General features: G+C 35.6%; 1 protein-coding gene across 2 annotated transcripts in view; it reads right to left on the reverse strand.

The window, feature by feature from the left end:
• Positions 1-16,730, reverse strand: part of LOC127415160 (mediator of RNA polymerase II transcription subunit 27) — an 86,569-nt gene extending 69,839 nt beyond the window's left edge. For both annotated transcript variants that reach the window (XM_051653773.1, XM_051653772.1), the window contains exons 1-2: positions 16,510-16,730; positions 15,168-15,312 (exon numbers count right to left, since the gene is read on the reverse strand). In XM_051653773.1, coding sequence (XP_051509733.1) covers positions 15,168-15,312; positions 16,510-16,712 — 348 coding nt within the window. In that variant the 5' untranslated portion in view covers positions 16,713-16,730. The remainder of the gene's footprint in view (positions 1-15,167; positions 15,313-16,509) is intronic.
• Between the last annotated feature and the right edge of the window lie 207 nt (positions 16,731-16,937).

The raw sequence follows: 16,937 nt of genomic DNA on the forward strand, positions 1-16,937 counted from the left end.
AGTATGAATGTTGTTTAGCATTATGAGAACAAACTATATATGTACCAATTTTGGTGACTGTAGGTGAAAATGGGGTTGCTACACAGCCCCCCTTACATGCCTATTTTCAAGGGGGTGCTACAAAGCCCTGCACCTTTGCCCAGCCCTAATGGCCGACGACTCTGATGTGTTGTGCAAAATTTCAAGAGTTTTCACACGTTAAGTACCCCAAAAGTACCGAAAACATTGAAAGAATAATAATAATCCTTAGAAGAACAATAGGGCCTCTGCACTTTCAGTGCTTGGGCCCTAATAATCCTTAGAACAATAGGGCCTCCGCACTTTCAGTGCTTGGGCCCTAAAAATAATTGAATTAGATATCTTAAGCAATCAGGTTAACCCTATAAGAAAGCACAATTATCATTAATATTTATCCCATTTTATCAGCAATGAGACAACTTACAAGAAAAAAAAATTTAATGAGAAAATATCATCCCCATGGTCTCCAACACAAACTATTTTAAACATTCCCTTTTATGAATAGCAAACACTGAATTTTTTTTTTTTTTTAATCAAAGGCTCACAGAAGTCCCATGCTCTTTTAATGAGGAATTAGCAGGCCAAGGCGGACAGAGACCACTGTTTTTTCAACTTCACACTGACTTGTCTTGGAACTAATAAGGAATCCAAGCTTGCTAAAGTTACAACAAAATTGTTTTTCAGAGCAGTGCATTTTCAAAAGGTTGATTCTTTTTTTTTTTTTCAACCTCTCTTAGTTGTTTCTTGTTCTTTGGCGTCCCTTCGCACCATGCTGATCTTTAAAACTGACCAGGCTATTAGTCCTTCCTAGCACAGCAATTGGCGGACACATGCTCCATCATTAACCACAGGGCTAAAACATGTTGTGATGGCAAGTCCGCTGCTCTCTGATCTTATTGTGGGCTCCGGGTTTGAGGCCTGCCATTTGTTTCTTCTGACAGCTTAGTTCAACACAAGATAAAGCGCCTTACCAGCTGCACAGTTTCAGCACAGTGTAGGGTGTGCGAAAAGCCATTAGCCTCTGAAACATTCACACCATTCTTTTGATTAGTTTCAGGGCAAAAAAAAAAAAAAAAAAAAGAAAGTGTGTGGTGGGGGTGGGGGGGGTAGTTGTAGGCTTTGTGATTATATAAATATCCATAATATAAACTCTGCTAAAAGGGATTGACTTATGATTTAGCTGTTGGAAGTCCAACCTTAGTGCAATCTAAATGACTGATATCATCATGTACAGCCTTTGGATGTGTAAAGTCTGGCTATATTACAGCAGGCAGGGCACAAAAGTAAAAAACACATTACTGTTGGCCTGGTTGGGACAAGAGTTCAGATTTTTACTCGTCTTGTTTACATTTTTACTGGCAAACACATAATTCAGAAAAATATCAATATTTTTTATTAACCCTTTATGCTCAGATTGGCTCGCCGGCAAGAAAAAAATAATTATCAAAATATGAATAACTACAGTCTTGACCAACACAAAATGGGTATAGTTTTAAAGCTTGGAAGCTGTCCTTTACATTGCATGTAGTCATTATGACAAACTGAAAAAGTGCTCTGAAATTTGCATACAAATCAGAAGTGTTCCGTTTTGATAATTTATTAATCATTATGCACTATAAATATTATTGTAATCGGTAAAATTTCAAACTGAAAAATAGCCATGTGTCATATGTCATTGGAAAGCTCTCAAAGAGTAGAATTCAACCAGCCTATTTGTTTTACTCACAGACAAAAATATAGTGAGTAATAGCTATGTACATATCTTTGACATACATGTTACATGTAAACAAGAATTGCTCATAAGCCACATTTTCGCTAATAAGAAAAAAAAAACAGAACATAAAAGACCACAAGCACTTAGAGGGCATTCCCATTAAAATGAGCCCACAAATAATGTAATCGGATGCATAGATCATTAGAATATCCACAAGAAGCATAATGTGCACAAAGAACAATGTGCTATCTGTCTAAAAATCTCGTTAGATTACTTCATGTAGTACATTGTCCAGTGTATTGTATTAGGATTCAGAATGCTGCAACCAGATGTGGAAGTCATCCAAATATGGGCAGAGAGGATTGTTCACTCTATTTACATACTCATTTGGCCACCAGGAGATGGTACCAAGTACATAACAGAGACTTAATTATGGCTCAAATGACACAGAATGAAACTGAATGAGATCTCTTTACTCATGCATGCATGCTTCAGAGAGAGAGCATACCTTTATTCATTGTTGTATTTGCATGTGTAATTAGTTCTTATGTACAATTATGTTTTATTTGTTTGGAGAGGCTTTTGGAAACTTGGAGACCTTTTGGACACTAGGATTAATTATTTTTGTAATATTAAAATGTTATATTTTAATGTAATGTTATAGAGACAATTGCTTTGTCGTCTAAACACAATTTTACTATTACAGGTGTCATGATTGGGAACGAATCAAAAGCAGGTTTTCATAGCTAACATATTTACATCCTGAGATGTATAATTTCAAATAAGAAAAATAAGCTTTTTAATTATTTTTCAGCAGTTTCTTAGGCTGAGAGTCTAATAATTTATCATAATCTATATCATTAAAATCTTGAAATGTTTTCTTTTCTTTACCAAACAACTGACCATCATTGGGTTATAAGCCTTTAATTTTGGGCACGTCACTGAAACAGGAAATCTTTAAAAAGACCTTCAGAGCTTAAAGGGTTAAATGTAAAATTTTCTATACAAAAAAAAACAAGAAAACAAAAAAAAAAAAACACAAACTGGGGTATTTGAGATGGAAAATATATTATATATATATATATTAAATCATTCAATTCACTAATGAATCATTCAAACTAATTTATAAAGTAGTTTGAGCAATTCACAGAAAATAACTCCTAAGAAGGCAATGCTCACAAGAAGGTTTACTTTATACAATATTATAGAACATACATGGTGGAATGTTCAATAAATAAATTACAGCCTTACCAATTTCACACAAGTGGGACTAATTTCTGCTTTTTAAATCTTTTGATCTCATTTGTTTTCAAGTTGTGAGAGCGGGTTGGTTAAGTGAAGGAATATCGGAGCGCTGTTGGCAAGTGACCTTGCAAAGGCAAACCGAGTCTGAACCTTATTTTACTTAGAGTTTTTTCAATGACACACGTATGTATTCATGATGCCTGGTCACTTGTCATGCCCTGTTGAGCATTCTACGAAAGACAATTAAAGGGAAACATGTTTAGCCCTTGGTTACTAGCCGTCACTCAACATCATTTATTTCCTGATGTGTTTGTTCCTGGAAATCTCAAGGTCTAACCTTTCCTAAGGCTTTATTAAATGGGAAGCCAATTTTGCATTGCACTACTTATGAATTGATAACATATATTTTAGCTTAAATTATTTTCTCTATTCTATGCACCTTCTAGTTATGATAACTATAATATGACTTATTAATAATGCAATTAACAATATATTAATAATAAGCATGCATTTATGAGCAGAAGGACAGAACTTAGTCAAAGGTTGTACCTTTGGCTCTATGCATGACATAAGTTTCAACCCATGAGACAAAATCACAGAGGTAAGAAATTTTCCCACACTTCAGTTTTTACGGTAGTAAATCTGGATTGTCCCATAATTAATCTGTTCATCTTGCAGTCACCGCTCTGGCATTTATAGCTGACAGAACAACAGCCCGATGCCTTCCCTGTGTGCTGGAACAGAGATAACCGGGTGCTTAAATGTCTCTGACATCTCTGTTCTACTGACGTTGCAGTCACGCGTTTAAATTACCCAGGTTCAGAACTGAACTACAATTAAATTCCAATTTAATAAAATTCCTGAATTTGAACTGAAGTAGCAAACAAGATGCAGAATTGAATTTAAGGAAGTAGAATTAAACTGGAAAGAAGTTCATACTGTACATTCAATTGCTGTTATGGTCATTTTTAATAATAGTATTTCATTTTAATAATAATATTGAATTATTTAAAAAAAAAAAAAAGTACTTTAAACAAGTTATCATACACACAATGGGCCTTATTCATAAAATAAAAGCAGAAAAAAAAATTGTGTGTAAATCATTAGTAAAACAATTCTTACTCAAGGTATTGAAATGTATCATCCATATGAGGGAATAAATAGCCTAGTTATAATTAATCAAAATTAAATAATGTTGTATGACTAAACATAAAAGTTATGGCAAAGCTTGTTTTAGACTAATGTAATCCAACAAATCTATCCTCTGTTGCGTGACTGCTTTAAATTTCTTTAAATTGCAATTAATTAAAATCCTCTTCCAGACCTGAATTTTGGCCATCAGGGATTCCTTTACCTGCTTTAACTTAACACCTAAGTGCAAAATGATCCCCATTTTGATTTCTGCGACCAAACACATCAGAAAATAATGATGGTGAGTGACATCTTGTAGCCAAAGGTGAAACATGTTTCCCATTAATTAAATGTTTATCCATTCACTCTCAAATTCAATCGAAACAGACTGTAGTTCATGAACAGAAAATGATGTCTGCAACTAAAAATGCATTTTGCATTATTAAGAGATAATCTTTAGCACAGGTGGAACATTAACTCTGAAACATTAATTCTGAAACTTTTAAAGTTTAAAACCACATAAATTATAATAATTTTTAAAACTTAATTAATAATAATAAAAGCTGCACTCAGTAATTTTTTCCTTATTAAAAAAGTTTAACTCCTGAAGACATGAATTGTAATTTTGCAATATATGTAAGAAAATCATGACCACTCCAGTCATATCAGTAACCTTATAAAAGCTGTTTTATTCTACATGGAGAGGGTCCACACATGGGTGCTGCCATGTTAGAATCACATGACCAACCAAATACTACTCGCTTAATCTCAGTAACCGTCTTATTATTTGACATTTTTACTCATTGACTAAAGTAATCTTGGCTGGCTGTAAATAATACATTTCTACAATGGCATCTGAAACTGAAAACTATTGATTTTAAATTATGCTGCATCCAAGCCGCTAGGTGTCAGTATAAATCCAAGATGACACAAAGACAAGTTACTAAGTGCACTTTTAAATAACAAAATTATTAATACTTAATTATTACAATGTTTGTACACATTACACATGTTTTAAGGTTTATTGATTATTAAAAAGCGGTTAGCAAAGTTATTTTTGTTCATAATTTAGTGTTAGATGATCATTTAATAGGCTCTCTCTGACCCTTGCTGCGTCTTTAAGACCTATGTAAACGCCCTCATTGAAAGTGAAATGAGCAACAGTGCTTTGCTGCAGGCTTGCTGTCAAGTGAAATTTAGTTTTTAACTGCCCCATCTTTCAATAACAGCCACTTTTCACAGCTTGCATTACATTGTGACAACATTGTTCAGAAATGTGCCACATAAACTGTTAAAATCAGGGTCCTTGTTAAAAATAAACTTCAGTCACTCCTTTCTAACACTGACATTTTTCAGAAGGGTATGCACTATGCAGAGCGGCAGGTGCTACATATAGCCAAGAACAGCACAAGATGACAAAATTCCCCACTTTTTACTCTTGTAAGTTCTTCTACGGTTTAAAAGTAATAGCATCCTGCTTCATCCCCATAGCTTCCCCATAATGTGTAGAATATTCTATAATTATCTTATCTAATAATAAAACTGCATTTAACACAAAACACCAACTGAGGTCTGATGCCCGTAACACAGGTAGAAAAGTCACTGTACCAGACTCAAGAGACAATGTCCAAAAACAGCCCTCTTAAAAGGCACCCTACACGTCAATTGTGAGGATATTTGCATGGCGGAAACGTTTGCATTGATCATGTTTACAGTGGGGTGTGGGAGGTGCAGACAGCAACGAAGAATCAATACTCCTGCAGAGAGGCTTGGCTTTGCCCCGTGACCATGTCCGCCTCCACACCTCTCCAGCCGAGACACACCTAACCCAGCTATAATATGCGCCTAACCTCAGAGTGTGGGAAAACAGCTGGCTGACCACACGGAGGGGAGAACCTAATGAACCGGCCCTGCTGCAGTACCACACTCAAACTAATGAGACCAGTACAACATAGAAATCTTTGTTGTACTGTTCTCATAAGTGAAGTTTGTACTGGTGAGGGTTTTCAAAATGGGAAAATTTTGAATTTGAAAAATTGGACAACATGGAATCAAAACTGACCCTTTTTACTTTCTTAAATAATGTCCTTGGTCTAACTGTGCACTTCATCACTTAATGTTATTCTTAAGAAAAAAAAGAAAAAAAAAAAGGTTTTTCATAATTTTTAAACCTGATGTAATTTCTGTGCAACTATCATCACCAAATGGAACTTTAAAAAAATAATCACTGCTTTTAAAGAGGTTTCACGAAGACTCTCCCCATCTGCCATTGGTTGCACAAACTGATAGTCCTGCAGCCGCCCCAAACTCACTGTATTGGTTAAGCCAACGTTGCCATGTCAGGGCAGAAACAAAGCCATGTTTTGCTCCATAGAATCACAGTGTTTACCTTTTGTTGCCTAAAATATTATGTTTTTATTAGAACTGTCAGAATTGACGCATTAACGCATGTGATTAATTATAGAAGTTTAACACATACATTTCTCTTAATCGTGATTAACACGTTTACATTAACACATCATAAACCAGCATAAACATTTGTTTGAAGGGCGGAAACTTTGTAATGTGTACTCCTGGAGTCATTACACTGATGCTCACTTCACAACACACACATAAAAGCGCTTCGTGTCAGAGAACAAATGATGGGGAAAGGAGCTCTTAACGCTATTTGATGTACAAAACAAGCCCAGATGGGACTTGTGATAGAAATCAAGTATTTTTCAGCCTATGTAAGATGCATTTTAATTACCACAGAAGCATGTCAAGTCTTAACTATCACCAAAATGCAGAATGAGTATTTTTGTCTAAGAGCACTTTATGTGGTGTTCAAAGCGCCCCTTGACGCTGGCGTTGCGTCCTGATGCAAATCATGAATGCGGCTTCATGATTGCTGTAGAAAAGCGGATAGCCACAGTCTACCGGCAGATTAATATTGTGGAGGATGAGAGTTTAAGAGATTTAATGTCCATTGCAATCTATGTGAGGACTAGTTCTTTTAATTAGTCAACCTCCCACTTAGACTTTGGGAAATGTTTAATGTTACTTGAATTGTTGCTATTTTAGCGCATCTCTGTCTTTATACTCAAAATGTTAATAAAAGCAAGAAAAAATGTCGAACAAGGAAAAAATGTGGGGCGGGGATTTGAGTTTATCTACTGGTTGTTGATTGGATTGTGAAAATTTGGGCGTTGCATTGCGGAAAGGAGGCAGATCTGAATGCGAGTTTGCAGTGGACACACACACACACACCTACCACCGTGGTGCTCGAGTCAGAGCCAGTTATCGATGAAATTGAGCAGCAATCTCAACACATTTATGATCAAACTGACAACATAAACACACGAGCACATCGTGGTCTTTGCTTACAAAGAGGCTGTAGAAGTTGAGAAACGAGTGAGTAAAAGATAACTATATTTTAACACTTTGAATCACAATACACTAAATATAAAGGAAAAAACACTTGTGCTGTGCATCCCAAGATAACTGCATTTAAAATATAAATAAACACCAGAGGGGGGCCTGGGTAGCTCAGTAGTAAAATACGCTGGCTACCACCACTGGAGTTCGCTAGTTCGAATCCCAGGGCGTGCTGAGTGACTCCAGCCAGGCTTCCTAAGCAACCAAATTGGCCCGGGAGGGTAGTCACATGGTGTAACCTCCTCGTGGTCACTATAATGTGGTTCGTGGGGCACGTGGCAAGTTGAGCGTGGATGGCGTGAAGCTTCCACACACGCTATGTCTCCGTGGCAACGCGTTCAACAAGCCACGTGATAAGATGCACGGGCTGGCGGTCTCAGATGGAATTCGTCCTCCACCACCCGAATTGAGGCGAATCACTACGCGACCACAAGGACTTAAAAGCACATTAGGAATTGGGCATTCCAAATTAGGGGAAAAATAAAATAAAAAAATAAACACCAGAGGCATCCAAATCATTGTACTCATTAGTGATCACCTCAGCAATTCAGGAGTGAAATGTCTCAAACACATCTGCAAATTCACAATTTTTCCTCCTCATTCGAAATGTAATTTCAAGCCAGCTGACCTGTAACCAAGGAAGTTTGGGTCAAGGAACAATAGTTTTGAAGGAAAATGGACAAAAATACACCTTGCCATCCTCACCAACATGCGTTTGACACTTCGTTCAACTCTACGCAATGTTGTGGTATTTATAAGAAAGGGGCAGGGTTTAAGCGGCTAAATGATTGGAGAAGTCCTGCATACGTCACCAGAGAGAAGTCTGTCATTTCACCTGAAGATCGAGCTATTACATTTTGATTAAAGATTACATGGTTAAAAAAAAAAAAAAAAAAAAAAAAACATCACAATAAGATCAATTACATGCATTTAGAAAATAGAGTGAATTTTCATTTCATGCCGACTTTAAGCTGACTTTATTGCTCATTAGAAATGGAAAAAATATCTTGAAAATCTAGTTTTGGAGAATACTGCCTTTCCCCAATCATGTAGATAGCAGCTATACTTGCATGACTATTGCATACATAGAAAAAAAGGTGCCCGGGGACGTTACTAAGATGGCCGTGGAGTGAACTGACTTGCCTTAAAGGTACTTTGAAAAGAGTCAACAAAAGTGCCAAACGATCAAGGATAACTGTTATAGTTTGAAAAAAAAAAAGTTTAATTAACTGCAATGATTTAAAAAAAAAAAAAAAAAAAAAAAAAAGAAAGAAAAGCACTTTATGCTGTAACCACAAGTGACATCCTTTTTTGCAACAGCAAAGCTGAAAAGATTTGAAAAGGTTTGTTTGAGGAAGAAGACCTGCGTACACCTACCATTATGCAGACCATGTGGAGAGATCAATGATTGAGTACCTGCTATTGATTGAGCACTTTAACCCAAATCCTTCCACCTCAGTGCAAAATCAAAATACATTTACCAATTCATGCATGAAAAACTGAACAGGTTATTAGGCACTTCAGAACAGCCTTCACCATTTTATAACCTATTCTTCAAACCATCCAACACTTAATTGCAATATTTCAGAATAAACAAAATAAGAAATAAATGAACCACAGCTTTGATATGGCTGTGCCATGTCCCATTCAAATCCCGATCTATCATAATGGCACCTGCATCACCAAAGGGCAAAGCTTCAAAGAGCGCAAGACCAGAGCGCAGGCATCTTGCTAAATTGCATTTACAGTAAGAATAGCAAATCTTGTTCAATAACACTTAGGACGCAAGACCTACTTCAGATCAAAAGAAGTCAAAGCACTCAGCTGTAATGGATATTGAGCAAATGTTGGTTCTGCTGTGAGAACACCTACATCTATTGAATCTCAAGTGTGTGCTCTTCGGGCAATCAGCTGTGTGTATTCTATCGAGAGGATTTGCTCAAGGACTTTGTGTTTGGATGATTCAAAGAGAAAGTCGTTTTTCTGGGCAAAAGTACACTGCAAAAAATCTTTTTCTTGATCAGTATTTTTCACTTGCTTTCCAGTAAACATCCTTCAAACATACATTTAATAAGCAAAACAAGTTATTAAAACTTTTTTTGGGGGGAATAGATTACAACTTATATTAAGTAAAAAAATGCTTTTATGCATTTTTTTTTTAAAGCATAAATCTAACAAAATTTTGTAAGGTTAAAGCTTAAAACAAGAAAAAAACAAAAAAACTTGACAATGAGATAATAATAAAAAAAAAAACTTCATAGGCTATATTCTATGAAGTCTTTTCTTACACCATTTTTTTTCTCGGTAGATATATCTTTTTGTTTAAAGTATGTTTAGAGATTTTCACTTGAAAACAAAAATTAAATAAGATTTTTGGCAGTGCAAAAAAACTTTTTCTGTATAAGCAGACTGATTTTTGAAGTTGTTCTACATTTGTAACATCTCACATTGAATTAAGAAAATCAAAGCTACATGGTATAATTAAGAATGCACTGATGTATCAGCTGCCGATTTTTATTGGCCAATTATTACATACAGAGTTTAAAAGGCAGCTTTTTTCCTTTGGTGAAAACTTTTAATTTCTCATGATGTGGTTGACATTTCCATGGAATTGCCCAACATACTGTATGCATGGTATGAATTTGTAATGTTCTACCATATACATACATTTCATTCATGTCAAATGTGAGTTTTGTTGTTTATAACTGCAAAAATGCTTTAGAAGTACGAACATTTTTTTTTTTTTTTTTTTTTGCAACTTTATCTTTTTATCTTCCATTTAGCTTTCGTTCTGGCTCTCTTTAAAATTTTGGCCTGTGTTCAACAGATCCAATTCTCATTCAATGGAAATTATTTATTGTTATAACTGTAAAAAAAACTTTTTTACATCTTTGTATATTTTAAAAGGATAATTCTTAAGTAAAACAGTGATCTGGTGACAAAATAAGGTAAGTCAGCCAACTGCTCTTGGTTAAAATCGGCCTCGGTCAAAAACCTTCCAATCGGCGCATCCCTTCTAGATATAATGCCTCTCTCAGACTGATGTAAAGAATTAGATCATCAAACTGTAGACATATTTCCTCTTGATTATAGTATAATAGCATTATTAGAAGTCGTGGTGTAGGATTTCACTGATACAATGATAATATTTGATTCTAGGTCTCACTCTGACGCCCATGATGATGTAAGTCTTATTCATGTTCATCTCAAATTTATGAATGGGTTGATGTGCACCAATATGGTGTTTAATATTAAATCTTTTTGTTTAAAAAAAAATTATAATTTCCATGTCCATTTGTCTACTACTACCCATATATCAAAGATAGAGTTTGTCCCACGTAAAGAACATAACAAGAGAGATAACTTTTCCACTACAGTTAGTTAAATGGCTTTTGTACTAACCATCTTCACTGTTAGACATTTCTGTAATTTTTAGTTATTTACTATATAATCACCCAGTATAATACTGAAAATTCTCTTTACAGTAAATAACAGTAATTCTAATTGCATCATGGGAATTTTCTGTGATGTCAAACACCATATACAGCGATTTACTGTATTTTTTTAAATTGATGTATATTACTTTATTCACCATAATGGCTTTTAGTGCCAATGCACCGTTTATATATATATATATATATAAAATATATTTTTATTTAAAAATATATTATATATGTTTTTTATATTTTTTGATAATGCTTGGTAAAAGAAGACTTGCTTATGATTTTGAGAAAGGTTAATATTTTCCATTTGGGGTATGCCTTTTAAAAGTGTGTAATTTGCACTTGTTGTTTTTCAGGAAACATTTCTTCCTGCCACAAAGTGGATGGTGAGCATTGAAAGGTGGACTATGTTTTGGAGGACCACCTGGGTTTTGCAGATGCCTTATCTGTATTCTTTGGATGCTTCTTTATTTTCAACATAGAATACCAGGAGCCTGCCTGTGCGACATTGGAACTCATACAACGGTAAGTACCTCTCATTGTTTATCGACATATTACTGTTAATTCGAAGTTTATCGCACATGTTTAGTTGTTAGTTTAACTGAATCACAAAAATATACTTTTTAACTTCCTTGTTACTGTAACTATCATTTTTATCTTCTGGAATACAGCATCTATACAGCCTTGATCACCAAACCATGGCACACACAATGCGGACGGACCATGTGGCCATGGTGCGGTGATTACAGTACAGTGCATATAATGTCATTTCAAAAAAATATTTACTCAAAAAATATGATTGTTTAGCATCAGAGTCATTTACACAAAATACAATTAATACATTAATAGACAGTTAATATATGTATCCTAATATTATGTATTAAATGTGTTTTCCATTTCCCCCATTCATTTTCTGTTGCCTAAAAATTCTTTGTGAAGATAAATCCAGAAGATGGAACAGAAAATGCATGGCAAAAACCGAAGTGAGTCGTAAGACAGGAGAATTGGTGAAGAGGAAGATGACAATCATCAACAACGGAGTGTCATCATTCCTTTGCCAGCTAACAGAATTTGAGTGGAAGAACTTGGATTAGGTGAGATCACTGATCTATAATAAAGAACTGGATTGCTCATGACGTCATAAAAGTAAAGCCACCACGCTGCCATATTGCTATGCCTAAACATTCTATTGACTTAATGGGAAATCACCTGATTTCAATGAATAAATATTACCTATCCAATCAATGTTTTTATATCTGAAGTATCCCTGTGCAGTCTTATAATGCAAATATCTTAATCATGTAAATGGTCATTTATTTAGACTTGGGAAAATGTCTATTTATTTTTTTCCCTTTTTCACCCAATTTGGAATGCCCAATGCGCTTTTAAGTCCTCGTGGTCGCGTAGCGATTCGCCACAATCCGGGTGGCGGAGGACGAGTCCCAGCTGCCTCCGCGTCTGAGACCGCCAACACGCGCATCTGGAGTGGTGGTGGTGTAGTGGGCTAAAGCACATAACTGGTCCCCACAGCCACCACCATTGTACAAGGCACTTAACTCCAGGTTGCTCCAGGGGTATTGTGCCTGTAATAAGTACACTGTAAGTTGCTTTGGATAAAAGCGTCTGCCAAATGCACAAATGTAATGTAAATGTAATCTTATCACGTGGCTTGTTGAACGCGTTGCCACGGAGACATAGCGCGTGTGGAGGCTTCACGCCACCCACCGCGGCATCCATGCTCAACTCACCACGCACCCCACCGAGAACGAACCACATTATAGTGACCACGAGGAGGTTACCCCATGTGACTCTACCCTCCCTAGCAACCAGGCCAATTTGGTTGCTTAGGAGACCTGGCTGGAGTCACTCAGCACGCCCTGGGATTTGAAATAGCGAACTAGCGAACTCCAGGGGTGGTAGCCAGCATCTTTTACCACTGAGCTACCCAGGCCCCCGGGAAATGTCCTTATTAAAAATGAGAGCGAGTTATGTTCATCTTCATTACAGTAAATAATATCAGATCAGCTGACGGACAAGACACCTCAACATACGAATTATAAATATCAAAATGTTTATTCTGAATACAGATATATACATCGTAAGGTCTGTGAACTTAATTCGCCTTGTACAGTTATTCACTGTGGTTATGTAATTGTTATGTGTTAGATAATACTGTTTTTATCAGTACAGTAACAATGTACATGATTCAACAGTGTTTTAAACATTAGTAAAATTAACATTTAATATAAAAATAAGTTAATTCCTATGCGAACGGATACGCTAGTAAAAAGTAAACGAATTCACGCTGTCAAGCCTGCAGCCCTTTAACTGTTGATGTCTTCAAGAGTTCTCCGAGAGTCTGAAGTGGATGTTGTCAAAGACACCATTCACAAGTTATTCAGAGAAATAACGCTGGCTGTTGCGGATGGACGTGAATTATTTACAAACATCTGTTGCTCCAAGCAAGACCTCGACAGTATTAGAGGTGCATTTTATAATATTTATTGTATTTGAATCGATTTCTGCTAATAATCGCGCATATATATATATATATGATCATGTTTAATATGTCATGCATAATTACATATGTAAATATAGTTTGTTAGCTGAATTACCTGAGTTAGCAGTGAGTAAATGCAGTAGATTCACACATCCTGGTGATTTTTATATTGTTTATCCTGTGCATAATTACAATAAACAGACAGATATCAGCAGTGAAATAAACTTTATAGACAAATGTCCTAAAACAAATCCTTTCTGATTGATACACAGCCCACTGGGTCATTTTTGGTCAAAATATCGCCTGTCAGTCATTGCCGCCCTCTTGCGTTTAGGCATAAAAAGATGGCCGCTGGAACACTTCCGGTAGCTTCACTTTTCTGATTCACGTCCTTTATATTTCTGTCTATCTGTCCTTGCCAAAGTGTTTTGTGCCTTCTTCCTGCCTTGTGCCGTGTATTCCTGTCTTGCTGTGCTGTTTTCCTTTTGCCGTTATTAGTTTTGTTTTCTATTTATTCCAGTTTGCTTCAGTCGCTCTTGGTTTCATTTTTCCATTGCCGTTACGCCACCGACTGTGTTGGACTGCCCTCCTGGTTTTGACCCTAGCCTGCCTCTGATTCTGTGTTTGCTCATTCCCTGGCTATGAAGGCAAGGACTATTCTACTGTTACCGACCTCTGCCTGTCTCAATCTCCATATGCCTGAGCCCTTCTGGTTTTTCTGCGGATATTATTCCTGTTCTCCCAAGTTTTTGGGCTTGAGGTTTTTGTTTGATTCATTAATGAACATTTGTTCACACTCAGCACTTGGGTCCTCATAGTTCACGTTGCCTGACAATTTTAAATGCAAAGTTTCCACACATTTGCAATGTTTTAAATAAAGATTTTGATATTTTGTAAAAATTGTGTCTGTTTGGATTGAATGTCAGTAGTACTTGTGTAGTTATAAAAAAAATCTAGTGTAATTATAAAAAATTGTAAAACCGAATTTACATTTAGTACAAATGAATGATTAATTAAATTAATAGGATTACAGTAGTGTACTGTTAACCTAGGTTTTTTTACAGTAATGGCACTGTATTACATAATTACAGTAGCATTTAGTTACTGTAAAACTGAAATACGGTTATGGTACTGTAAATCTCAATTACAGTAACTTACTGGCAAAAGAAGATATACGAATGATCTATAAATAGTTATTCAGATATAAATTATATATAACTGATGCAGAACAATGCAGCAGTTAAGAACACTCACGACACATACTGTATCACCAGTTCTACCGTGTCTACATAGACTCCTTGTATAATTAGGAATTGATGTGTAAACTTTTTTTATCTTAACAATTCTTGATAAAGCACCTGCATAACTGATTGCTTGACATTCCACACAGAAGCAAAAACACGAATCTAATGACAAAATTTTTAATATTGCTGATTGGTCAATACATAATACATAACATTTATATTAACAGCTGTGCTACGAAACACCCATTCACCTAACTAATGTGTATATTACTGCACAGCACCCATAAAGGCAAACTATTAACTATTAGTTAACATATCAGTGACTAGGCCTTTATCTTCTTACAGAACTTCTGGAGTGACATATTGAGGTTATAAATCACTTTCACACACATATTATTCATTTCCTTCCTTCAAGACTCTGTGAATAATAATCCACCAAAATGCTAATAACTTACTTTATTGGACCATTTGTACGCCTGGAGTAGCTGGCTGTACAGAGGAGTTTTGTCCTGTACTGGGTCTAAACTGAGCAGCCCACTGTTGTGTAAAGGGTGGCTCTCTGACGTCCTGCCAACCAAAGTGCTCAGACGCTCCAATTCACTGTAGAAACAGAGAGAGAAAAGAGAGACATGCTGGTAAGGTTGATGTTCTTCACAGTGAGAGACAGACACGCATACATACGCACATGATACACCAAATATCACAATTCGCTTATGTAAACTGATGTACAGTGTCCCCAAAACGTTTTTGGATACTTGATTTAGTCTACAGTACACCATAAATGTATGAATGCCTGTGCATTAAATAAAATATCCAACCAACTTAAGTCATATTTATTTTAAAGAAAGATAGCACATGCACACTTTTCAGGCTAAACATAATTATATATGTTTGTTTGTTTTCAAATGATAAAACAATAGATAAGTTGTTCAAAATGATAACAAAATGTATTTGGACACTTCCTGGTTGTATAACGTTAGTGGAACATGTCCATGTTTCATGTGATCTTCTCAGACACCTGTGTGAACTGGAGGGGAACTGCCTTCATACATCCACTAAAACACCTTGAGATAAGTTGATTAAAACTAATTGCAAAAATTACTTGTAAAAATTAGGCTAATTAGTCTTAAAGTTAGTTCATAGATAAGGTCTAGCCACTTGGTTTGATATTTTATTATCTAATGCAATTACATTCCCATATTTTAAGTCTCCAAATACATTTTCATTCCACTGTAAATAATAATAATCATAATCTCTATTTGTAATGTTATTTTTTTACATGTAGTTAAGCTTAAAAGTAATTTAGCCAACAAATGAAAAGTTACATATATAATAAATACACAATAGAGAACTGCTTTATCAAAACAGGGTTAAGTAGCTCTTATTATATGAGAAAACTGAAAGATAACATGACAGAGAAAAGAAACTTCTTGCAGACAATGGGATCAGAAAACCTGACGGCCAAATGTAAACAATAGAGTTTAGCTCTAGGAACTCATATCATCCCTTACGAAAATTTGATAACCATAGTTTCCGCTTAAATATCAGTTACTATAGTTATTGTTAGTTATGCAAAGCAAAATGTATTAATATTGAACCGCCTGAAACGGTGTAAGAAGATTTCAGCTTTTTGTAATTTTGCTAAACTTATTTTTAGTGACAGTGGTGGGTAGTAACAAGTAAGCACATTTTTATTACAATAACAATAATTGTGGTAAACAGTGTATTTATACGGAAACTATGAAAACCATTTAAATATTCCGAAAGAGTTAGAGAATTGTCAGAAGACTAACTCACGTTAAATCGCGATTCACAGACTGTAAATTGTCTTGGAATTCGGTCATAAAGGCTTTTTCCCGCCGTTCAAGGGTTTCCTTATTCTTCATCCCATCTTTAAGAGAATCGAAGACCCTGGTGACACTCGATCGAAGAGCCTGGATAGCATTAATCGCTTGAGAAAACGCTTCCAAATTCACTCCAACATTCATTACGTCCGCCATAGCTGCTACCGCGACCGCGAACACTGGCGCACCAATGACGTCATTGCTCAGGACGCGATGACGGTATTTGTAGTTTTTAACAGGGAAGTGATGCCAAAATCACCACAAATTGCATTTTAGTTTTGTAATAGTCGTTATAAGTAGCAATAGTGTAAACACGAGCAAAATAATACACATCGACGAATTTTGTGTTTTCTTTAACACAACTTGATTGCATTAGCCTAC

The sequence above is a fragment of the Myxocyprinus asiaticus genome, chromosome 24 (genome assembly GCF_019703515.2).
Source record: "Myxocyprinus asiaticus isolate MX2 ecotype Aquarium Trade chromosome 24, UBuf_Myxa_2, whole genome shotgun sequence".
In the NCBI taxonomy this organism is placed as follows: Eukaryota; Metazoa; Chordata; class Actinopteri; order Cypriniformes; family Catostomidae; genus Myxocyprinus; species Myxocyprinus asiaticus.